Source organism: Hyperolius riggenbachi, chromosome 3, assembly GCF_040937935.1.
Source record: "Hyperolius riggenbachi isolate aHypRig1 chromosome 3, aHypRig1.pri, whole genome shotgun sequence".
NCBI classification, from domain to species: domain Eukaryota; kingdom Metazoa; phylum Chordata; class Amphibia; order Anura; family Hyperoliidae; genus Hyperolius; species Hyperolius riggenbachi.
The window spans coordinates 177,998,066-178,023,888 of NC_090648.1; the positions used below are offsets into that span (position 1 = coordinate 177,998,066).

General features: G+C 44.0%; 1 protein-coding gene across 4 annotated transcripts in view; it reads right to left on the minus strand.

The window, feature by feature from the left end:
* ADAMTSL3 (ADAMTS like 3) overlaps positions 1–25,823 on the minus strand; it is a 697,881-nt gene that overhangs the window by 304,014 nt on the left and 368,044 nt on the right. For all 4 annotated transcript variants that reach the window (XR_011030288.1, XM_068275326.1, XM_068275327.1 and 1 more), the window contains exon 6: positions 12,546–12,782. Coding sequence is in view for 3 of the 4 variants with exons in the window: in XM_068275326.1 (XP_068131427.1) it covers positions 12,546–12,782 (237 nt within the window). In the remaining variant the exon portion in view is untranslated. The remainder of the gene's footprint in view (positions 1–12,545; positions 12,783–25,823) is intronic.

Below are 25,823 nucleotides of genomic sequence, written 5' to 3' on the forward strand. Positions count from 1 at the left end.
TACAGCGGACAAAGAGCACTGGCAGCCTGCTGCTTAAATGCAGGCTGTCAAACCAGCAACCCCCACCCCCAGGTGACGTCAGAGAGGGGGCGGGAAGTGTCCCAGCAAGCCGCTCATGGGAGCCTCCTTCTTAGGGCATAAAGGGCTCCGTGCGTGAGCGTGCTGCCCTGCCCTGCTGGGACAACCTGCGACTGGAACGCTGACCGGCGGCGGCAGCAGCCGAGGCAGGCCGGAAGTTAGGAGTCCCGGTGACGTCAGCCCCGAGAGCGGCGTTCGCGCCGCTGGCCGCGGCGGGGGTAAGTCCACGCCTGACATTACCCCTCCCCTGAGGCGTGGTCTCCGAACGCGCTAAAGAAGGCCTATCGGGATGGGAGTCATGAAAGTCCTGTATGAGCTCTTGTGCGTGGAATTGATGTGCTGGTACCCAGGACCTCTCCTCAGGACCATATCCTCTCCAATGAACCAGATACTGGAGAGAACTCCGAACCAAACGAGAGTCCAGAATTCTCTCGACTTCATACTCAGGTTCACCGTCCACAATAACGGGGGGAGGGTAAGAGTCCACATGTACCGCGGGCTTTAGCAAAGACACATGAAATGTTCTCACTCCACGCATAGATTGGGGTAATGTCACCTGATAAGATACCCTATTGATCTTCTTGGCTATAGGATATGGACCTATAAATTTAGGTCCAAGTTTTGCTGATGGCTGTCGTAAGGCAATATGCCGAGTAGAGATCCAGACAAGATCTCCGGGAGAGAACTCCCACTCGGGTGAACGCCTTCGGTCAGCCTGTCGTTTCTGGAGAGCAACTGTTCTTTTCAAATTAGCGTTTACTTCCTTCCAAAGAGATCTTAACGTCTCCTGCCAGGCTACCAGGGCAGGAAAGGATGAAGCACTGACAGGAAGGGGAGAAAACCTAGGTGATCTTCCATTCACGATCTGAAAGGGCGAAAACCCTGAGGAAGAACTCCGAAGATTGTTATGGGCGAATTCGGAATATGGTAAGTACTGAACCCATTCCGTTTGATTGTCTGCCACATAACACCGAAGATACTGTTCCAGTGACTGGTTCACCCTCTCTGTTTGACCGTTGGTCTGGGGGTGAAAACCGGACGAAAAAGAGAGGGTTATCCCCAGTACCCTGCAAAATTCTCTCCAGAATTCTGAGACAAACTGCATCCCCCTGTCAGACACTATGTTCTCAGGAACCCCATGAAGGCGAAGAACGTGGATCACGAAAAGATCTGCCAGTTCTTTAGCGGAGGGAAATTTCCTTAAAGGCACGAAATGAGCCATTTTAGAAAATCGATCAACAATGACCCAAATCACCGTATTACCATCCGAGGGGGGCAATTCTCCCACGAAATCCATGGATACATGAGTCCAGGGCTCGGAGGGTATGGGCAGAGGCTGGAGGGTACCCACCGGAGATACTCGTGAGGGTTTGCTCCGTGAGCACACTGCACAAGAGACAACAAACTCTTCGGCGTCACTCCTCCAAGTGGGCCACCAGACACTTCTGGATAACAACTCTCTGGTTCGAGCCACTCCAGGATGACCAGCTAGTTTATAGGAATGAAAGAGTTGCAGTACCTGTAATCTGAACTGTAAAGGCACAAACATGAGCTCAGGAGGTTTTCCTGCCGGACTGTCCGGTTGGTAAGGGAGAAGGGCAGAAGCAAGATCTTCAATTGAGTCTATACTGGCTAACACAACCTTTTCAGATAAAATTGGATCTGGTTCAGAGGGTAGTACTGACTCTATGTCAAAGCATCGGGAAAGAGCATCTGCCTTTAAATTTTTGCTTCCGGGTTTAAACGTGATGATGAAGTCAAACCTAGAAAAGAACAAGGACCAACGTGCCTGCCTGGGGTTTAATCTCTTAGCCCCCTTCAGATATTCCAGGTTCTTATGATCCGTGTAAACCGTGATCACATGCTCCGCCCCCTCCAGCCAGTGTCGCCACTCCTCAAAAGCCAACTTTACGGCCAGTAACTCCCTGTTCCCGATATCATAATTCCTCTGCGCCTCAGAAAATTTTTTTGAGAAAAAAGCGCAGGGATGGAGTCTCCCCTGTGACCCGGAATACTGCGACAAGACTGCCCCAACACCAATCTCAGATGCGTCTACCTCCACGATAAATGGCCTGGAAGAATCGACATGGTGCAGAATGGGAGCAGAACAGAAGGCTGATTTTAGACTTAAGAAAGCAGTGATGGCCTCGGGAGACCAGTTGCTAATATTAGCCCCTTTTTTTGTCATGTCAGTAAGAGGAGCTACCAGATAGGAATACCCCTTTATGAATTTTCTATAATAATTAGAAAAACCTAGAAACCGTTGTAAAGCCTTCAGACCAACCGGTTGAGGCCAATTCAAAACTGCCGCGACTTTACTGTTATCCATTGATAACCCAGATCTGGAAATCATATAGCCGAGGAATGGGACCTCAGTGACCTCGAACAAACATTTCTCCAACTTGGCATATAATGAATTTTCACGCAACTTATGTAACACATACTGAACCTGAGACCTATGTTCGCTGATGTTATGAGAAAAGATCAAGATGTCGTCCAAATAGACGACCACAAATTTCCCCACTACATCCCTGAAAATGTCATTAACTAGCTCTTGGAAGACAGCGGGGGCATTACACAGACCAAAAGGCATGACCAGGTATTCGTAATGCCCATCCTGAGTGTTGAATGCTGTCTTCCATTCGTCACCCTGTCTAATCCTGACCAGGTTGTAGGCTCCCCTGAGATCCAACTTAGTAAATATCTGAGCACCCGTGACCTGAGTAAAGAGATCATCAATCAGGGGAAGCGGGTAACGGTTTTTAATCGTTATGGCATTGAGAGCTCTGTAGTCAATGCAGGGACGTAGACCCCCATCTTTTTTCTTTACAAAGAAGAATCCTGCCCCGGCGGGTGACCTGGAGGGGCGAATGAACCCCTTATCTAAATTCTCCCGGATGTACTCCCTCATAGCCACTTTTTCGGGGCCAGTAAGATTATAAAGATGACCCCTGGGGGGCATGGTTCCAGGTCTGAGCTCAATCGGGCAGTCATAAGGTCTGTGAGGTGGTAGCGAATCAGCAGACCGTGGACAAAAAACATCGGCATAAGAGATGTAATGCTGAGGTAGGCCCTGAGGAGCTAAGTGAGCAGACCGAAGAGGACACTTAGATATACAGTGCTTCTGACAGTATGATGACCAAGACAGCAACTGTCCAGAGGACCAATCAATCTGTGGAGAATGCAGACGTAGCCAGGGTAGGCCCAAAATAATAGAGCATGACGGCATTTTAATGAGATAAAATCGTAATTTTTCACAGTGTAAAACCCCAACGGTACAAATTAACTCAGGTGTAAGAGAGACAGGTTGACTATCCTGTAATGGTGAATCATCGATAGCAGTGACTATAATACGTCTTTCTAAAGGAATAACCGGTATGCCTAACTTAAGTGCCAAATTTAAATCCATGAAATTGGCTGCAGCGCCCGTATCAACAAAAGCCTGCAGCGAAATATCTTGTTTGTCCCAAGAAATGGAAATGGGAAATAAGACTTTATCTTTAGGAGGTACAGAATTCTCGCCTAGGGTAGTACCCCCGACTAACCCTAGGCGGAGAAGTTTTCCGCCTTCTTGGTACAAACGGACGCGATATGACCTTTTTCCCCACAATATAGGCACAGACCCTCCTTTCTTCTTCTCAACTTTTCTGTCTCAGATAGCTTGGAGTGGCCCAGCTGCATGGGTTCGTCAGTGGAAGAGGAATTAGGAAGACTCGTGGAAGGCTGAAACCGCATGATGGGTCGCTGCCTGGCCGACCTGTGAAAACGTACCCTGCGGTCTATCTTAATAGCAAGACTTATGGCCTCATCCAAAGTTCTGGGTTCAGGGTGACTTAACATCAATTCCGACACGGAATCAGACAACCCAGTTAGGAACCTATCCAGAAGAGACTGAGCCTCCCACCTGGTAGAGAATGACCATTTGCGGAATTCCGCAGCATAAGTCTCCACTGAGTTCTGACCCTGTCTGAGTCTTTTCAGTTTCCTCTCAGCCGTGGCGGAAATATCTGGATCGTCATATACGACCGCCATGGCTTCAAAAAATTTTTCAACAGAGGTAAGGGCCTCGTGACCCAAGGGTAGGCTGTAGGCCCAGGTCTGCGAATCGCCCTGTAGGAGGGTCTTTATGAGCGTGACCCTTTGTCATTCAGAACCAGAAGAAGTGGGACGCATCTGAAAATATGACTGACATCGATCCCGGAAATTACGGAAATCAGAACGTTCTCCTGAAAACTGTATGGGCAACGGCATTTTAGGTTCGACAGGCAATATTGGAGCGGGAATAACTGGCGCCTGCAGATTTTGCACAGCCTCTGCTAGTCGATTGAGCTGGACCTTCTGATCTTTAACGGTCTGGCCCAATTGAGTAACGACTGTCGTCAGAGTATTAACCTGCTGAACCAGAGCATCCATATTGTTGGTCCGCTGTACTGTCACGTTCTGTAAGCTAACTGCAAAGCTTAGCAAAGATAACGGGATACACAATTCTCTGGCTGTGGAAAAGGAACCCACAGTCAGGTAATGAAAATAACAAAGATGTAGTGATTGGTGCAACAGTAATTCTCGTACTACTCAGTGGCGAGGGCCCACAGAGCGCAGGAACTTCCGTCCAGCGGCACGGGCCCGCTGGCGGAGAAATGTCGTACAAGCAAGGTTCGGCAACAGAAATCAGATACACGAGGCACAGAGACACACAGGCAAGAGAATGAACGAGAGAATAGCAAGGTTGGCAACGGGAAGTCAGATAGGCAGCGGTACAAGAGGATCAAGAGAAATCGAGGTCAAGAACAGGCAAAAGGTCAAAGGCACAGGTAAATCACAATGGTATGGTCTTCCAGTACTTATATATTGGCGTAACCAATATATAAGTATACTGTGGATCCGAGAGCTAGCACAGGGGTGTGATCGCTACAGCGGACAAAGAGCACTGGCAGCCTGCTGCTTAAATGCAGGCTGTCAAACCAGCAACCCCCACCCCCCAGGTGACGTCAGAGAGGGGGCGGGAAGTGTCCCAGCAAGCCGCTCATGGGAGCCTCCTTCTTAGGGCATAAAGGGCATGACGCTCCGTGCGTGAGCGTGCTGCCCTGCCCTGCTGGGACAACCTGCGACTGGAACGCTGACCGGCAGCGGCAGCAGCCGAGGCAGGCCGGAAGTTAGGAGTCCCGGTGACGTCAGCCCCGAGAGCGGCGTTCGCGCCGCTGGCCGCGGCGGGGGTAAGTCCACGCCTGACAGTAATAATCAGCAAAATTGTACTTGACTTGGTTCTTGTGGGTGGCTAAATAGTCTACTTGGGTGATAAAGCTCTCAAACCCTTCTATTTATTACAACACTCATAATTCATGCCATGTTATGATCTAGTATTTGTATGTGTAATATCTTCTTGACATAAGAGGGTATTTTAGATTATGACTTTATTGACACATTGGGCCATATGCAATTCACTTTTTCACCTGAGTTTTCTCCTAGGTGATATTTTTATATTTGTCAATAAAATTCATTTTAAGCCATCAGCAACCAAGAAAATACTCAAAATAATTTTGATAGTACTTTTTCAATTACTTTTTGGTACTTATTTAGTTGACAAGTGCTGGAAAGTTGTTTTAAATAGAAGATGAAAAATTATCTCCTAGGAGAAAACTCAGGTGAAAAAGTGAATTGCATATGGGCCATGGGCCCATATGCAATTATTTGTTTCTCCTGAGTTATCTCCTAGGAGATAATTTTCATCTTCTCTTAAAAATAACTTTTCAGCATTTTACAATTGAAAAAGTACCAAAAAGTTGGTGACAAAGTACGATTAAAATTATTTGGAGCATTTTCTTGCATATTGGTGGTTAAAAAAAACATTTTATGACAAGGTATGAAAATTTGACCTAGGAGAAAACTCAGGAGAAAAACTGAATTGCATATTGGCCATGGGCCCTTATGCATTTCCAGTTTTCTGCTACATTTTCTCCTAGGTGATAATTTTTTCGTCTTCTATTTAAAATAATTTTCCAGCACTTTTCAACTGAAAAAGTACTGAGAAGTAAGTGCAAAAGTACTATCAACTTTATTTTGAGTATCTTCTTGCTTGCTGGTGGCTTAACCACTTGCCGACCGCACGCTTATACCGTGCCTCGGCAAAGTGGCAGCTGCAGGACCAGCGACGCAGTACTGCGTCGCCAGCTGCAGGCTGATTAATCAGGAAGCAGCCGCTCGCGCGAGCGGCTGCTTCCTGTCAATTCACGGCGGGGGGCTCCGTGAATAGCCTGCGGGCCGCCGATGGCGGCTCGCAGGCTAAATGTAAACACAAGCGGAAATAATCCGCTTTGTTTACATTGTACGGCGCTGCTGCGCAGCAGCGCCGTAAGGCAGATCGGCGATCCCCGGCCAATCAGCGGCCGGGGATCGCCGCCATGTGACAGGGGACGTCCTGTCACTGGCTGCACAGGACGGATAGCGTCCTGTGCAGCCCGGATCACCGGGGAGGGGACAGGTAGGAGAGGGAGGGGGGAATTTCGCCGCGGAGGGGGGCTTTGAGGTGCCCCCCCCCGCTAAATGCCTGCAGGCAGGAGCGATCAGACCCCCCCTGCACATCATCCCCATAGGGGGGAAAAAAGGGGGGCGATCTGATCGCTCTGTGTGCCCTCTGATCTGTGCTGGGGGCTGCAGAGCCCACCCAGCACAGATCCCATTAAACAGCGCTGGTCCTTAAGGGGGGGTAAAGGGTGGGTCCTCAAGTGGTTAAAAGGCATTTTATTGATACATTTAAAAATATCACCTAGGAGAAAACCCAGGTGAAAAAGTGAATTGCATATAGCCCATGGGGAGTTTTCTCCTACAAGAAACATTTTCATCTGCTATTTAAAATAACATTTTAGAACTTTGCAATGGAAAAACTTTTAAAAAGTATGTAAAAAGTACTGTCAAAATTATTTTGAGCATTATTTGGCTTGGTGATGGTTTAAAAGTCATTTTATTGACAAGTTTCAAAATATCACCTAGGAGAAAACTCAGGTGAAAAATGGAATTGCACATGGGCCATGCTATTTTAACATAATGGCCCATATGCAATTCAGTTTTTCTCCTGAGTTTTCTCCTAGGTGAAATTTTTGTGTCTAGTTAAAAATGGCGCCGGCAAAAAAATGGCGCCCCCTTCTGCCCGATATATGTTTAAAACGATATTTATCGTTTTAAAGGTTAAAATAGTGCAGACCTTTTGAACGAAATTTATCGTTTTAAAACTTTTTTTTTTTGTCCTGCCTGAACGATATTTATCGTTTTAACCCTTGCTTTGCTGCCGTTTGGAAAATATCTGCCCGCCGGCTTTAATGTTTAATAGAAAAGCCCCTTTAAATGCCAGAAACACCAAATGTGTAGGGAATGTTAAGAAGAATAGTGGGAACACGAAGAAAAAAAATTGTTCAAAAAGACCTTATAGTTTTTGAGAAAATCGATTTTGAATATTCTTCTTCTGACCGTGGGAAAATTAAACGCCCGCCGACTTTAGCGGTTAATAGCAAAGCCCCTTTAAATGCCAGAAACACCAAATGTGTAGGGAATGTTAAGAAGAATAGTGGGAACACGAAAAAAAAAATTGTTCAAAAAGACCTTATAGTTTTTGAGAAAATCGATTTTAAATCTTCAAAGAGGAAATGTATCTATTTAAATCGCGTACTGACATTTCCGTGGAAACTTTTTCCGCCGACTTTAGCAGTTAATAGCAAAGTCCCCTTAAATCCTAGCAACACCAAATTTGCAGGATATGTTAAAAAGATACTGGGAAACAATATTTTCAGAGTGTGGGAAATTTTTTGAAAAAAATGACGTGGGGTCCCCCCTCCCGAGCCTCTGTAACCTCTTGTCTCCAATGCAGGCTGGGATAGCCAGAATGCGTTGCCCCGGCCGACTGGGGCTTCGCACCCTGAGCTATACCAGCCCGCATGGTCCATGGTATGGGGGGGCTTCGGGGGGAGGGGTGGCCAACCCCAGGAGGAGGTGGGGGCGACAACTCCCTGGGGGGGGGTTCTTGGTGGCATGTGGGAGTCCCCTTTAAGAAGGGGACCCCCAGATGCCCACCCCCCTCCCAGGAGAAATGAGTATAGGGCTACTTTGTACCCCTTCCCCATTTCAACAAAGGGTTAAATGAAATAAAAACACAACCACGAGAAAAGTGTTTTAATAATCTTAATTAACCACAAATACTTACCTGTACCTTTAAAAAAATGTTCCCACGCCAATATATCCTTGGAAATGATCCAATGAATAACAATATCCTCTTATCTTGCGATCTTCAATTAACTTGATTGAAGATCTCCCACGCCAATTAGAATACTATACCTTACAATGCGTCCTGCGTAGGGACGCATAGCACGGCTCCCGCTGTCCTCCCCGCCTCCTCACCTGTCACCCTCACCTAGCCTGGCACCTGGTGCACCCATGGGTGCCACCCTAGGTGAGGGTGACAGGTGCAGGCAGACGGGGAGAGACAGCGGAGCTGGCAGCTATACGTCCGCACAGGACGCATCCTAAGGTATAGTAACCGGCTCATAAATGAGCCGGTTCTTTTTGTATTGAATCAAATGAATCGATTAATTTGATTCAATATAAAAAGAACCAGCTCATTTAGAGCCGGTAACTACACCTTAGGATAGTAACCGGCTCTTTAGTAGTTCAAAATTCATTTGATTCAATACAAAAAGAACCGGCTACTAAAGAGCCGGTTGCTATACCTTAGGATGCGTCCTGTGCGGACGTATAGCTGCCAGCTCCGCTGTCTCCCCCCGTCTGCCTGCACCTGTCACCCTCACCTAGGGTGGCACCCATGGGTGCACCAGGTGCCAGGCTAGGTAGGGTGACAGGTGAGGAGGCGGGGAGGACAGCGGGAGCCGTGCTATGCGTCCCTACGCAGGACGCATTGTAAGGTATAGTATTCTAATTGGCGTGGGAGATCTTCAATCAAGTTAATTGAAGATCGCAAGATAAGAGGATATTGTTATTCGTTGGATCATTTCCGAGGATATATTGGCGTGGGAACATTTTTTTAAAGGTACAGGTAAGTATTTGTGGTTAATTAAGATTATTAAAATACTTTTCTCGTGGTTGTGTTTTTATTTCATTTAACCCTTTGTTGAAATGGGGAAGGGGTACAAAGTAGCCCTATACTCATTTCTCCTGGGAGGGGGGTGGGCATCTGGGGGTCCCCTTCTTAAAGGGGACTCCCAGATGCCACCATGAACCCCCCCCCCAGGGAGTCGTCGCCCCCACCTCCTCCTGGGGCACCGGAGGTGGGGAAGAGCCCCTTGTCCATGGATTGGACAAGGGCTCCGGGGGGGAGGGGAAGGCTTGGCCGCCCCTCCCCCCCGAAGCCCCCCCATACCATGGAGCATGCGGGCTGGTATAGCTCAGGGTGCGAAGCCCCAGTCAGCCGGGGCTCCGCATTCTGGCTATCCCAGCCTGCATGGGGGACAAGGGGTTACAGAGGCTCGGGAGGGGGGACCCCACGTCGGTTTTTTTTAAAATTTATTTCCCACACTCAGAACATTAAAAAAATAAAAATTGATACCAAATTTTAAAAAAAAATGACGTGGGGTCCCCCCTCCCGAGCCTCTGTAACCCCTTGTCCCTCATGCAGGCTGGGATAGCCAGAATGCGGAGCCCCGGCCGACTGGGGCTTCGCACCCTAAACTATACCAGCCCGCATTGTCCATGGTGTGGGGGGCTCCGGGGGGGAGGGGCGGTCAAGCCTCCCCCTCTCCCCCGGAGCCCCTTGTCCAATCCATGGACAAGGGGCTCTTCCCCGCCTCCCTTGCCCCAGGTGGAGGCGGGGGGCGACGACTCCCTGGGGGGGTTCATGGTGGCATCTGAGAGTCCCCTTTAAGAAGGGGACCCCCAGATGCCCACCCCCCTCCCAGGAGAAATGAGTATAGAGGTACAAAGTGCCCCTTACCCATTTCCACAAAGGGTTAAATGAAATAAAAACACAACCACGAGAAAAGTCCTTTAATGTTCTAAATTAACCACAAATACTTACCTGTACCTGTAAGAAAAAAATCCCACGCTAATCAGGTCCCACGACAGTATCCTCCATCTTGCGATCTTCTGATACATCTTGATTGAAGATCTCCGCCGCCCCGACACCACACACGCCGCCTCCGCCGCACTGCTCTCAGCTATACTAAGTATAGCTGAGAGTTGCGTCTATGCGTCTATATAGATATATAGACGCATTAGCGCTAGCTGCCGCTGCCCTCCCTGCCTCCCCCCACCTGTCACCCTCACCCATGCTGGCACCCAATGCACCCATGGGTGCCAGCATGGGTGAGGGTGACAGGTGGGGGGAGGCAGGGAGGGCAGCAGCAGCTAGCGCTAATGCGTCTAGATAGATGCATAGACGCAACTCTCAGCTATACTAAGTATAGCTTAGAATAAAAAGCATCTTTAAATTTTGGCTCCAAGGCTTCCCATTGGTTCCTTATCGACCAATATGGATCCTCCTGATCCCCATTGGTCTGTTAAGGAACCAATGGGGACCATTGGAGCTAAAATTTAAAGATGCTTTTTGCTCTTAGCTATACTAAGTATAGCTAAGAGCAGTGCGGCGGAGGCGGCGTGTGTGGCGTCGGGGCGGCGGAGATCTTCAATCAACATGTAACAGAAGATCGCAAGACAGAGGATACTGTCGTAGGACCTAATTGACATGGGATTTTTTTCTTAAAGGTACAGGTAAGTATTTCTGGTTAATTTAGAACATTAAAGGACTTCTCTCGTTGTTGTGTTTTTATTTCATTTAACCCTTTGTGGAAATGGGTAAGGGGTACAAAGTAGCCCTATACTCATTTCTCCTGGGAGGGGGGTGGGCATCTGGGGGTCCCCTTCTTAAAGGGGACTCCCAGATGCCACCATGAACCCCCCCCCCCAGGGAGTCATCGCCCCCACCTCCTCCTGGGGCACCGGAGGTGGGGAAGAGCCCCTTGTCCATGGATTGGACAAGGGCTCCGGGGGGGAGGGGAAGGCTTGGCCGCCCCTCCCCCCCGAAGCCCCCCCATACCATGGACCATGCGGGCTGGTATAGCTCAGGGTGCGAAGCCCCAGTCGGCCGGGGCTCCGCATTCTGGCTATCCCAGCCTGCATGGGAGACAAGGGGTTACAGAGGCTCGGGAGGGGGGACCCCACGTCATTTTTTTCAAAAAAATTCCCACACTCAGAACATAACCCACAAATTTTAATTTAAAAAATAAATAAATAAAAATTTTCAATTTTTTTTTTTAAATATTGTTTCCCAGTATCTTTTTAACATATTCTGCGAATTTGGTGTTGCTAGGATTTAAGGGGACTTTGCTATTAACTGCTAAAGTCAGCGGAAAAAGTTTCCACGGAAATGTCAGTACGCGATTTAAATAGATACATTTCCTCTTTGAAGATTTAAAATCGATTTTCTCAAAAACTATAAGGTCTTTTTGAACATTTTTTTTTCTTCGTGTTCCCACTATTCTTCTTAACATTCCCTACACATTTGGTGTTTCTGGCATTTAAAGGGGCTTTGCTATTAACCGCTAAAGTCGGCGGGCGTTTAATTTTCCCATGGTCAGAAGAGGAATATTCAAAATCGATTTTCTCAAAAACTATAAGGTCTTTTTGGAAAAAAAATTTTTCCTCTTGTTCACAATTTTCTTCTTAACATTCCCTGCAAATTTGGTGTTTTTAGCTTTTAAGGGGGCTTTGCTATTAAACATTAAAGCCGGCGGGCAGATATTTTCCAAACGGCAGCAAAGCAAGGGTTAAAACGATAAATATCGTTTGGGAGCAATACAAATATAAATATAAACGATAAATATCGTTTTTAAAGCCGGCACCATTTTTTAGCTGTCAAAAACGAAAAATAACTACCGAAAGTGGTTCTCTATGGGGCGCCGTTTTTGACTACGATAACTGGCGCCATTTTTAACGGACCCCCGAAATTTTTAACCTTGCCAATAAAATGCCTTTAGAGACACCAGAAAGTAATTAAATACTCAAAATAATTTTGGTAGTCCTTTTTCATTAAATTTTTGGTACTTTTTCAGTTGGTAAGATCTGGAAAGTTATTTTAAATTGAAGATGAAAAATTACCTCCTAGGAGAAAACTCAGACGTAAAAGTGAATTGCATATGGGCCAATATGTTATAAAAAAATAAAAAATATTTATTTATATGTTTCCATGTATCTTTGATCTGGTACACTGCCTCTTTACGGTACCCCCCAAAAAAGTCCCTACTATTCATTTTAGGTTTGTTGCTTTTATGTAGTTTAGGAATGCTGGGGAAAGGTTGGATCATATTACACTCTCTAAACCATAATAGGCAATAAAGGGAATTCAGACTACAGTAAATAAAACTATAAGAATAATAGCTTTATGTTTTGTTAGCTGGCATTTTCATATGACTTAATAATCATGGGTTTACATTTTTTTCATTTGCCACAGACAGAAAACATGAAACACTTACCTGGCATATGCCACTAATGCACATGTCTGGAGAGTCTGTGTTACACCTGGTGCCATCTAGGACTTTAGGAGCAAGCTCTACAACCAGGTTTTTCCCCACAGCTTGGCACTTGAGAGCACAGGGAGCTGCTGCATCATTATAGACTGGCTGCCACTCATAATACTGCCCCTGGTACTTGACATCGTTGTGCGCAGAACACTGCTGAGCCCTAAAGTCTCCAACATCCGATGGACAATCCTGCAAAACAGAGGAGCCACATTTATAATGGAATAGAAAAGGAGTCTAATTACTAGCCAAAGAGAAAGAGCCCCCTTGTCACATAATTTTACTTTTTGGTTTATGTGACCTTGCTCTGCTGTAAAAGAAGAAACTTTAATAAAATATTGAAAGTAAAGAAAGAAGCAAAATGTACATTTAGGAGTAGCAATAGGTATCTTTACATAATTATTAAACTGCAGGCAGTCCCCTACTTACAAACAGGTAACAATCCAGAAGATTGTTTGTACGTTGAATTTGTTTTTAAGTTGAGTCATGTGTTATATATAGCGAAACGTGTATACTAAATAATAATAATAAAGCATATGCTTTAGCCTCTGAAGAAGCTGGTAACCATGAAACGGCCATCAGGCTCCTCTTACCGATCCTGCATACCACGGTGTCTGCACCTGTGAACCATGATAAAAGTACTGTTTCGTCTGATCCAGTGCCATTGTTCCTGTTCTCACATATTTGGATGTTCCTTCTGATGTGCATGTTTCATGAGTACCAGTGATCTGGGGCCACCTTGCCAATAGACATCTAGTGCCATTGTTTTTTCCACTGTCTTGTAGTCATTCACTAAGTGCTTTTGAAAATAAATAAAACCCTGAGAATCCCCTATTAGCAGATGGGTTAGTACAAAAAGTGTTAATTCTGTCATATTTCTACAACCTACTGTAAGCAACTGCAACATAGGAAAAAAGTAATTTATAGCACATTATACTCTGGGAGAAATGTACTTTTTATGTATGTGTTTTCATGTGTAGTTGTCCAAATAGTGGTATCAAATTTTCACGATAGTGGTCCTTAGTGTTGCTCGGATAGTGCTTTTTAAAATCCGAATTGATCCGGATCCGGATACCTAGATATCCGGATCCGGTTCGGATATCCGAATCCAGCCTTTTAGATATGTGCGTGAACGCGGATATCCGGTTGCATCATCCACGGATATCCGGGCTATTGGGATATCTGGATAGAAAAACCAGAAGTGCCCTTTAAATAGCTTCAAAGGGTGTTTTTAGGGTAAATGAGGCATGTATCATCATTATTTTGCAAAGGGGAACACTAATTGATGATGTGGGGACTTAAAAAAAATGGCTGTCAATTAACATCAGGCCTAGGTTCCAGTCAGCGGTCGTGCAGCCCACATTGTGTCCAAAGTCCAACCGCACAACTGGGACATGACAGTTTTCAGCCAAGACACCTCCAAAAAATTATGCAGCAATTGTGTTTTGGATTAAATATAGGTGGTATCAGTGGCCTGTGGCACCCTGGCCTGGCGGTGGGAGCTGCACAGGCAGCAGGAGCAGGGCAATGCAGCAGCAGCAGGTGTAACGTATGCCAGGAGCCTGCCGGATGTGGCACGTGACACGTGTCACTTGCCAAGTGTCACGTGGAACTTGGCACTTGTCACTTGGCACGTGTCATGTGGCACTTTCCAAGTGGCACGTGTTACGTGCCACGTGCCATGTGACACGTGCCAAGGGCCACGTGCCAAGTGACATGTGCCAAGTGACACATGCCACGTGCCAAGTGCCACGTGCCACGTGTGAAGAGACACGTGCCAAGTGACAGTCAGACAGCAGAGGAGAAGACACTAGTGCACACTAACACATTAATGAATTAACAATAGTGTAGCGATAGTGAAGGGGTTAATCACTGAGCTTATCACTGTGTAAAGCCCTTGGCCCAGCAACAGCACTGCAGCTGTGCAGCACACACTAACTGTCACACTATGAGACATCAATCAAGCTAACGAACGATTTAACTATAGTGTGGTGATAGTGAAGGGGTTAATCACTGAGCTTATCACTGTGTAAAGCCCTTGCCCCAGCAACAGTACTGCAGCTGTGCAGCACACACTCTGTCACACTATGAGATAATCAATCAAGCTAAATAACGATTACTATAGAGTAGTGAGGGGGTTAATCAATGAACAGATTTAAGCTGGCCACTAACGGTCCAATTTCTAGCGAAAAATCGTTCGAGCGATCAGAAATTCTGATCGGATTGGTTGTAAATAATCTCCATTGGTGGACACAATCGATTATGAACGAGTGAAAGAAATGTTGCCCGAATGAATTTTTGTCGAACGAAAATTTGGATTTTCTTGGTGGTCGTGATAGATAGGAAGCAAAGATTGGTTAGTTGATGGTGTAGTGAACGATTTTTCGTCCGATCAGAATTTCTGATCGCTCAAACGATTTTTCGCTAGAAATTGGACAGTTAGTGGCCACCTTTAGGTTTATAACTGTATACCGGCAGCCCTCGCTAGGCCACCAGCACTGCAGCATGTCTCTCAGGAAGCATTCAGCAAGCCAGAACGATCTGTCTCATCATGGCAGCCCTCCTTATTATACAGTGGGGCTGGCCAGTGTTCCTTTCTGTGATTGGTTGCTAGGGCTTCTGCTGCGAGCCCTCTGATTGGCTCCAGGACGTCATCACCTTAGTTACAGTATTTCGGATTCGGATATCCGCGGATATCCGCGGATATCCGGGTCATGCATCAAACTATCTGCAGATAGCTATGCGGATTTCTATAGCTATCCGGGATCCGGAATCTGGTCCGGATAGTGTAAAAATGGTCGGATATCCGGGTTAACCCGGATATCCGGATTCCGGATGAGCATCACTAGTGGTCCTTTACATCACAAGATGTTCTAATTATGGATGAAAGAACTTCTGTGTTGATATAATGACCTATGTCACATGAAATGTATAGTCATGTATAGTAAAAGAACAACTCTATAATCCATTAACATGTTATAGAAAGGTAAAGGCTGAAACATTCTTAACTGTCTGTCTGGCTAACTAAGATCTATCAATCTTCCACTACTTAGCATCCATGCAAAGAAAGGAATCCATATTTCATAGGTATTTTTTAAGTTAGCAATCAGCTAAATTTGAAAGAATCACAGCTTGATAAATGGCAGCCAAAACATTTAGAGGTCGTGCAAAGAACTCACTGTTGCTGTTGTCAGCTTCTAAGCACATATTAATCGTGTTCAGAAAAAGGCACATTACTTTGGTCAGATTTTATTTCACGTTCCATTATGGATTCTGTTGAAAGTAGCTGAAAAAACATGAACTAACCTTTAAGTAAATGAAGAAAAAAATGTCTAGTGAAAATATGAACTTAATGCATATAGGCAGAGCCTTACTGATGGGTAGATCTATATGACATTGGCCTTTCAGTAAGGTTAACATCTCCGAACAGGCCGAGAGTGAGAGATGTTGTGTGCTGCCACTGAGCTGCTTGACTCTTCAATAAATGTGCTAACATCTGGAATAAATAGACTTTATTATTACTGTAACTGAGAATCACAATCGGGCAGATATTACTTAACCTGTGGCCGGTAACTTAAGCTGCCTCCCGTCATTAAATAACATTACCGTTTTGATCAGTGCAATATTTCACTGCTCTTAACCCTGTCAAGGCATCCTCAAGAAAATGACACCTGTGACAACTAATTGAAAAATAAAGTCATTAAAGGACTTTAAGGGTCATTGAAAAGTATTTTATCAAAGTCTGCTTGGCAAGTGTGCTTCAGTACATGTACTGCAGAATTATTCCTGCGATCGTGCCAAATGTTATGGTGAAGGACATATTTTCTTGGCAAGGTACTCACGGCATTCTCTTCACTAGCAAATAAAGGAATATGATAATCAAAAGAAATAAAACTTGTTTTCAAAGGGAAATAATCTAGATTAAAAGTGACACAAAGGACTTATCATGCTACATTTTTCTTAAGTTATCATACTTAGTATATTAGCTATGGTAGCTGTAGCAGTTTATACTTCCCCATGCCTGCGGGACAAGTTAAAAATTTAACCAGTTAAGCCTTCAGTCATTTTTCACCTTATGCATTCGAGCAATTTTCACCTCCCATTCATTTGCTGATAACTTTATTACTACTTATCACATGGATTGACCTATACCTTGTTTTTTCTGCCACCAATTAGGCTTTCTTTGGGTGGTACATTTTGCTAAGAATTTTTTTTTTTATAAATGCATTTTAACGGGAATATTAAGAAAAAGATGGAAAAAAATCATTATTTCTAAGTTTTTGGCCAGTATAGCTTTAAAATAATACATGCTACCATAATTAAACTGACATATTTTATTTGCCCATTTGTCCCAGTTATTACACCATTTACATTATGACCCTGTCACAATGTATGGTGCCAATATTTTATTTGGAAATAAAGGTGAATTTTTTCAGTTTTGCGTCCATCACTATTTTCAAGCTTATAATTAAAAAAAAATATTAGTGATATACCCTCTTGACATGCATATTAAAAATGTTCAGACCCTTAGGTAACTATTTTTTTATTTATTTTTTAATTGTATTTTTTTTTTTAATTTTCTTTTTTATTTAAAATTAGATTTGGGTATTTTTTGTAGTGTGGGAGGTAAACAGTTAATTTTAAATGTAATTGTTTGTGATTTTATTAAAAAATGTATGTAGATGTAGTTTTACTATTTGGTCACAAAATGGCCTCAGTCAATTTTTTTTCTTCCTGTAAGTGAGCGCTCTCTCTCCCAAAAAGTATAAGGAGGACGTGAAACTTTTTTTTTTCTTTAGAAAGATTGCGGCTTCTAATAGAAGACGTCGGTCTTTGTAATGGGGACTTAGATCAATGAATGGGAACTGCATTCCCATTCATTGATCTCCGAAACCAACGGACGGCAGCACGGGAGCACGTGAGCATGCACACGATTGGACGTGGGAGCACGGCAGCACGGCTGCAGCCTTTTGGACGTATCAGATTCCTCCAAAAGGCTAAAGTAGTTAAAGCGCACCCAAACCAAACATTTTTTTAATGCAAAATATTTAGTTGCACCACTCTGACACATAAAAAGATAAATAAACACTCCTTCAAGCCCATGAGCATTTCAGTGCATGCATTTCACCCTTCTCTTTTCATAACTAGGGTTATACAGGTGGAAGCTAATACTTCTGAGTGTAGTAGGAGGAATTAGATCATGGGTGTGTTTGTCATCAGCTACCCTCCCTCACAGGGGTGTCGTCTATGTGAAATCTCACACAAGCTGAGATCACCTCCCCTGTGACATCATCAGTAGCAGCCTGTGTTTTGTTTTTGTTTTTTATCTCCTCCACCAGTCTGCTGGATTCTGTCCCAGCAATATGAAAGGAAGGGAGGGGTTCCTGCAATTAATGTAAAATATTTTATATTTGTCATCATGCAGCTGAAAAAAGGCTGCTATTTATTATTATTATTTAGAAAATCGATTTTATTTCTGAAATCTTGTATTTTTAATTTAAGTCCACTTTAAGTTATGCTGATGATGGATTGTCAAATGAGCAAGGACTCATTAAAGCGGACTTGAACTCAGAACTTCCTCTCTGCTCTAAAAGATAAGCAATAGCATAATAACCTTTAAAGAAAAACATTTCTCTGTTACAGCTTATACAAACTCTACAATAAATCTGAAGTGTGTCTACCTCCTGCTTTCATGGAAACAGACATAGCGTTAACATCCTGTGTACAAATTAGCTGTTCTGCGGGGGCAGCCAGCTGACACAGCTGAGAGATCAAATTACACTATTCGCAGATAAGGGGGGATTAGACAGGCTAAACTCTCTAAATAAATACAGAGTGCATTTCTCTATGTTTTCCTTCTGCCCTGTGCGAAAGGTCAGGTCCACTTTAAAGAGAATCTGTCGCTTCCTGATTTTAAAAGTCGGGTACAGAAGAAAAAGGGAAGATTTACTTACCCAAGTCAGCTAAAGAGGACCTGTAACAACTTATAGCAGACCATACAAATGTATTATCCAGGATAGCCAGCGCTGCGTAATTTGTTGGCGCTTTATAAGTACAATAAATAAATAAATAAATAGCCATTTTTACATGAATTATCCGGTTTCAGCATCAGAAATGTTTCCTATATAGTTGCAAATGTGATCAGATCATTGAATGAGACAGTGATCTGCAACCTCTACTATCATGTAGCATTAGTATTTGATTTTCAAAAAGGGATATTGAATATTGCAAGTTCACAGCAGCTGGAGAGTTCCAAGTTTTCTGAGCAAGCTTACAAAAATGTCTTTCACAGTCTGTATAGGAATGAGTCATGCTTAATGTATTTGCATGGAATGTATCATTCCTGCATTTCTAATAATAATAAACAATTAAATAATGGTCTAGTGGAAACCTAAAGATAGGACTTTCAAGGGGTAGAACGACTTTCAATCAACAGGCGTCCAACATTTCAGTAGACGGTATATAACAAATAGGAATAAGCTTGTATCAAATGGAAAGAAAAGTGATTTTTTTCTATGAAATCCCTGCCATAGTAGGGGCCTGTATATGGACGCTTGTAAAATGTTCATAAGGTCTTCCAGACATTCTCTTGGCACGCTGCAGTGAATGGAGATAGGTACAGGAAAATCACTGCATACTTGGGCAGAGCAGATGTATGTATCATGTATGGTGCAAAGGAAATTGGAGCAAAACTGGTGCTGAAATGGAGCAACTGCTGAGTGCAACCAATGAGAAACCTTGATTTGTAAACTGTAATTGTAAAGCTGTTTAGCTCCAGATCTGATTGTGCTGGTCTCACTGTGTAATGGGCAAGCAGCAACTGTATATTAGGCTGCTCAGTTGCCCGATACGGGGCTCTACCACTGTGTATTTGGGGGTTACTGGTCCATGTGTATGTAACTAGGGTTGTACTGCTGCTAAGCCTGGAGCAGAAAACCTGGGTTTAGGTATGGTTATGGCTCTAACCCTGTGGATTGGTGTGTAAAACAAATTCACATATGACACAATTTTATTGCCTATAATGAGCTGCAATTGGCACAGTAATCAGTGGAAAACGGAGGAAATGTATATTTCAAAGTCATTTCTTCCAGGAAACACTTATATGGGTCATGATTGAAAACTCACTGAACTATCCATTTAGTCCTATAGCTTTAATATTAATGCTTTACGCTTATGGTTGAAAATTGCATATAAATATGATTTTTCTAACAATAATTCAGCATTAGTCTCTCTCTATCACCCTTAACACCAGATTTACACCGGGAATGACTCAGAAAGAATTTACTTGGTAGTTATTAGCTGAAATTTAACTGATGAAAGAGCCCATTGGGCTCATACTCACCTGACTATTGGAAGCTGCCTCCTCCTGCACCGCGCTATTGTCTCCTCCCTTCCCTATATGTGTGACACATATATTGGTAGATTTATTCCTTCATTGTTCCTTTACATATATTAATACATAATTACAGTACTTTGAATCAAGAGCAAGCTTGCCATCCACTCTATTGGCAGCAATACTGCGGCAGGCAGATGCGGAAGTAACACATATGAAGCAGTGATACACGCCGCATGACGTCATGACGTTACAGGGCCGGCCTCAGTGCAATCAGGCCAATCAGGTTAGGTTATGCCGGCTGCTGTATTTAAACTGTGACCGTGATGGACTTTAGTGAGGAACACTGCATTCTCACCCCTTGTTGGTAGCTGCTCCAGTTCTTTTGCAAACCAAACTCAGTGCCTGTGATCAAGGGGCTCTTAACCTTCCTAGCGGTATGATTATTTCCTGCTTTAATGGTCTAAAAACGGTACAATTTTTTAAATGTGCTTTTAGACCCTAAAAGCAGGAAAAAGACATACCGCAGAGATATCTGCAAGAGCCCCTGCAGAGACTCACCTTCTCGGGATTACCGCTCCCAGCTACCTTTTTCTTTTACTCCGAGCATGACTCGGCTTTACAGCCAAGGATGTTAAGCCCCCAAAAAATATTGTTTGGGTAATAAGTTGCGTACTGTTCTTATGCCAATGTTTAAATGGGACTATTCCATTGTTTGATCTAGCATTGCTGTACTAGGCCTCACAGCCTACTTGTTGCTGTCATTACTATTGTGCTGTTGCATGCAAAAGTTGCTGTAAATCAGTAATCGTGTTCATTGATACTGTCAATCTTTTTGTGAGCATATATAATATCTTGCAATGTGCTCTGCAGATATAAACTGCTAAGTGCTGTTTCTTTTTCCAATATTAATACAATTCACTTTATGCAATTGAATATGTTGGTGTGCAGGTATTTACTCTAAGATTTCTTTTGTATAGGTTGTTACACAGCACCCTGTCAATGAAGCTGATTTGCTGATTGAGCTATAATTAATTCAGGTGTGCATATGCAGAACCTTCATCCATGTTCATGCTTCTCATGGCAGCTGGGCACTGGGCAGCCTCCTATCTCCTGGTGGATCCTGGTGTATGTCACATAAAATGAAGTAACTGGAGCTGAGGGAAAGTATGAAACTTTACAGCACACGGCTGCACTGAAGAGAGCAGTGTGAACTTGACCTGTCGCTAGAAGCAGGTGACATACCATGCTCCACTGTGCTATATATCTGGGGGTCCCAAGGCTACCTAATACTTCTGTCTGTGGGGACAAACAAAGGTTAACTAATGCAATCTATCCGGAAGGGGGAAACACAATGATTACCTAATACTGATAATAGGGGATTTACAAAGACTATTTAATATTGATTTCTGGAGTGCACAAAACCTACCTAATACCGTTTTCTGCAGGGGGAGGGGGTACACAACGCAGGTAACTTGGTCTGGGGCAGAGAGTTGGTGTGCATAGATTTTTGCTGCCCAAATCACCCTGCTGCCCCTCAAATGTCAGGTGGCATTAATTACTATTCCCCCTCTGAGGCCTGGTGCACACCAAAACCCGCTAGCAGATCCGCAAAATGCTAGCAGATTTTGAAACGCTTTTTCTTATTTTTCTGTAGCGTTTCAGCTAGCGTTTTGCGGTTTTGTGGAGCGGTTTTGGTGTAGTAGATTTCAGATATTGTTACAGTAAAGCTGTTACTGAACAGCTTCTGTAACAAAAACGCCGGCAAAACCGCTCTGAACAGGCGTTTTTCAGAGCAGTTTGCGTTTTTCCTATACTTAACATTGAGGCAGAAACGCCTCCGCAATCCAAAAAATGCCTCACCCCGGGAGTATGCGTTTCAGCAAAACGCCTCCCGCTCTGGTGTGAACCATCCCATTGAGATACATTGACCAAGCGTATCTGCAGCCGCTTGCGCTGAAAAAGCTGCTCGGTGTGCACCAGCCTAGAGTTGTAGCAACTCGGAGGAATAAGTCATTTGAGGTCCGGTGATCGTTGGCACCCAAATGTCTATGGCGGCATCCAGGTCAGGTGCAGCGCAAGGAAGAAGGTGTGCCGAAATAACAGCTTCAGAGAGAGGGGCCCATCCAAAGGTTTGTTGGGGGACCTGTACATTCTAGTTATGAAACTGGTGACAACAGTGATGTTTTACATATGAACATGTAGAAATGTAAACTAGGTAAAGAAGATCATTTTGAAAGTATTTTTTGAACTTATAGGGGTTGATTCATAAAGCGTGATAACTGCTATCACAGCAGTTATCACACGTTCTGCTGCGCGCAGCACTTTGTGCGCGCAAAGCATTACTCTGCATGGTAAACGAATGTTTGCATGCGATCACGTGTGTTTCACGTGCGTGATCGCGCACAAATGGTTGTTCATCATGCGGAGTAATGCTTTACACACACAAAGCGCTGCGCGCGCGAGATCGCGTGATGACTGCTGTGATAGCAGTTATCATGCTTTTGTGAATCGAGCCCATAGAGTGATAATTCCTTTTCTACTGAATGATCCATTAGTTTAAAACAATCATCAGCTTAACACACACAAGGACAAGTTATTTTTAGGCTAGCTGCTGCAGTCAGGATATATATAGTCTCACATTTGGAAAACCCCTAATTTGTTTTGCCAAAAATCTAGAAAAGATAATTACTTTATGCATAAATGAAAGAGTTAAATGCTTTAAATGACAAATATTAGTCCTTACTTATGGCCCTGGCTATCTTCCCTATATGAATCGTATACCCTATATTGATCTCACCCCCTACATAATCTCTGTGGGAATGATTCAGTCAGGGCCATTTCTGGGAATCTAAAACTATTTCCTTTTAAGTAGCACATTAATAGCATCTGTCATGTTATTGTTATGCTATTCAAGCCTTCTTTGTTATGCTAATCAGCAGTGCATGTGTAGGTGACTAAAGGTGCCCATACATCGGACGATATATGGGCGGATCGACCAAGAGACAGATCTCTCTCATCAAATCTGATCTGACAGAGATCTGTTGCCTGCCCATACACTACAGGCCGATTCCTGATCAATTCCACGCTGAAATCCATCCATACACGCCCACATGGCTGCCGGAGTAACGTATGTGTTTGTGTTCACATGCACCCTGGTGTATGCTGGCAACCAGTGTGGCATGTGTATGGACGGAGGACAGCGCCAGGAGGGAGCGGAGGAAGCAGAGAGGTAATGCACAGCTCACTGGGCACCGGGGCGGGGGGCGGAAGTATGGAACATTATGGGGGCAGCGTTGGGGGTTTTGTTGCGTTCATTGCTCGTCCTGATATAGTTTTCTGTTACCGCCGTGCACTTGACCGAACACGACAGCCCAACATCTTGCAGCATGTCTGACCAATTAATGCAACCAATTTCCCAAAATTTGTTGCATGGTCAATTGAGCATGCACTTAGCAGTACTGATTTTCATCTGATTCTGATTATAATAATCTAATCAGATGGTTGATCGGCCCCCAAGTCGCCTGATGTATGGCCACCTTAACAGTTTTCTCTTGATTTTTGTTCAGGGATTTGACTGGTGTTCTTCAAAGTTTAGATATGTATTGTAATAAAGATTCCCCGGGGACTAACTCAGACTTTAACTGCTGGATCTCTGCAAAATCGCATAGTCATGCACCTTATACCCTGGAGGTGAAGAGGCGACCAATAGGTATATAAAAACAATAACATTCAAAAATAAGAGGTGGCTTACCTCATAGACGACAAATCACTTTAGAAAAATAATTTTAATAGTAATTACGCACTGGCAACGCGTTTTGTGGGACCCAGCCCACTTCCTCAGGCCAAGTAAAGTGCCACTCTGTCTATCAAGCCGCGTTTGGGGCGCCTCTTCACCTTCTGTTGTACCGTACTACCCCCGCTCCAAAGTGAGGGGAGTCCCACACATCTAACCTAAGGTGGAATTCCACCACCTCATAGGTCTACAGTGTATGGGATTATTCCAAGAGAGCGACCGCCTCCAGGACTGCTGGTATACCTGAGTGGAGTCAGGAAAGCTACTCCACCTGCCTAAAGTGGTCGGTTGCCCCTCGTGCAACCCACCTTTGTGAGTATTCCTTTGTCAACCCCCCCTTTTCGAATTTTCATCTTTTTGTGACATACTGCACCATTTGGGCTCCCGTTGTCTTTGTGTTTTTTCCCCAGTACTCCATACCTTATACCCTGGTTGCGTGTGTAGCTTTGTGCTTCTTTGTAGAACCATGTGCTACCTCTCTGTTTGACACCCCTTGTTAACATTGCATCCCGATTTATTGTCCAACATTGCATTATATGTTGGCACATTATAAATACAATAAATAATAATACCAAGATGACATTAGCAAAGGCATTAGAAGTGCATTATAATATTTTTTTCTATGTCACCACAACTAACTTATCCAAGAGAATTGCCCATTTCTATTTTTCAGTTTTCAGAAAGGGTGATCAGATTTACAGTATGATAATCAATAATTCAATAATTAATCTAAACTTGCGATCCGCAGCTCCCTTTGGTAGATCGCCTATTGCAACAATCAATTTTAATCAGAAAGGTAGCAGTATAAGACCCATGTACTCTATTTTTTAAATTGCAAACTAGTATACGGGGACATCTGAATTAATTACCATTGTTCTCTATTGTAACCTCTTCTTTAATCCCTATTTTAGGAATTTTATTTTCCTATATATTTACTTTTGCCAAATTTGAGAGTCTGATAAATTCAACCCAGTATCAACACATTCTGCAGGATAATGTATATGTCACAAAGCTGAAGTTAGGCAGGGGCTGGATATTCCAACAAGACGATTATCCAAAACACAGGTCAAACTCTACACAGGCATTCATGCAGAGGGAAGTACAAAAGTTCTGGACTGGTAATCACAGTCCCCTGACATGGATATAATTGAAAATCTTTGGGATGATTTGAAGCAGACTGTCCATACTTGTCAGCCATCACATTTAACTGAACTGGAGAGTTTGGGCTCTATTCACTAAAGACATGTGAATAGCATCTTTTCCATTTAGTATGTTCTGCAATTTAACGATGTGTACTTCATCATTAAATCTTGTTTATTCACAAAGCGACCTGACAGTATTATGACATGTCGGTAAAGCTAGAGTAGTTTTACCAACACATGCTTTAAAGGTAGAGCTGAGGTGTTAAAGTACCCATGAACCAGAACATTTTAAACTTAATTTTAATTCTTATTTATGTGCGGTGTGTGCATTTACCATAAGGCACTATAGGCACGTGCTTACAGGTGCCTGATGATAGAAAGGCAGCTCATTCTGCTCTTTGAGTGCATTCCTTCTTCCTTATCTATGCAACTTAATACTGAGGGTACCTCTGGCTGCCTAATACTAAGGGGCACCTGAAGCTGCCTATGACGGGCAAGGGAAGTAAAGGAGAAGTGACAGCTGGGCCAGTCAGCACACTTACAGTGGGGGTTTGTAGGCTCATGGAGGACGAAGTATTGGGTGGGTGCCAAGACATCTGTGCCTATAGGCTCCTGCGACGTAAATCTGGGCCTGGGTGTGTGACATATGTCTCAGCACCATCTTCCCCTTCCAGTGCCCCCCCTGTGGCCCCCGCACTGCTCAGCCAGCCGCACTGCTCAGATCGGTCAAAACCAGCCTTATCAGCCGGCCAACAGACTGTACACATGAGGAAACTGTTGTCAGAACGTCCGCCCGCGTTGCTGACACTGCCATGGACAACCTGCTCACTATATAAGAGCAATCAGGACAGGTGAGTCATTTGGCTTGTACATATGGCTGTGAGGTCATGCTATATTGAAGAATAATGACAATATGAATGTATGTTAACTGTATGTTTTGCACGCTTTGCACTACTGCACTG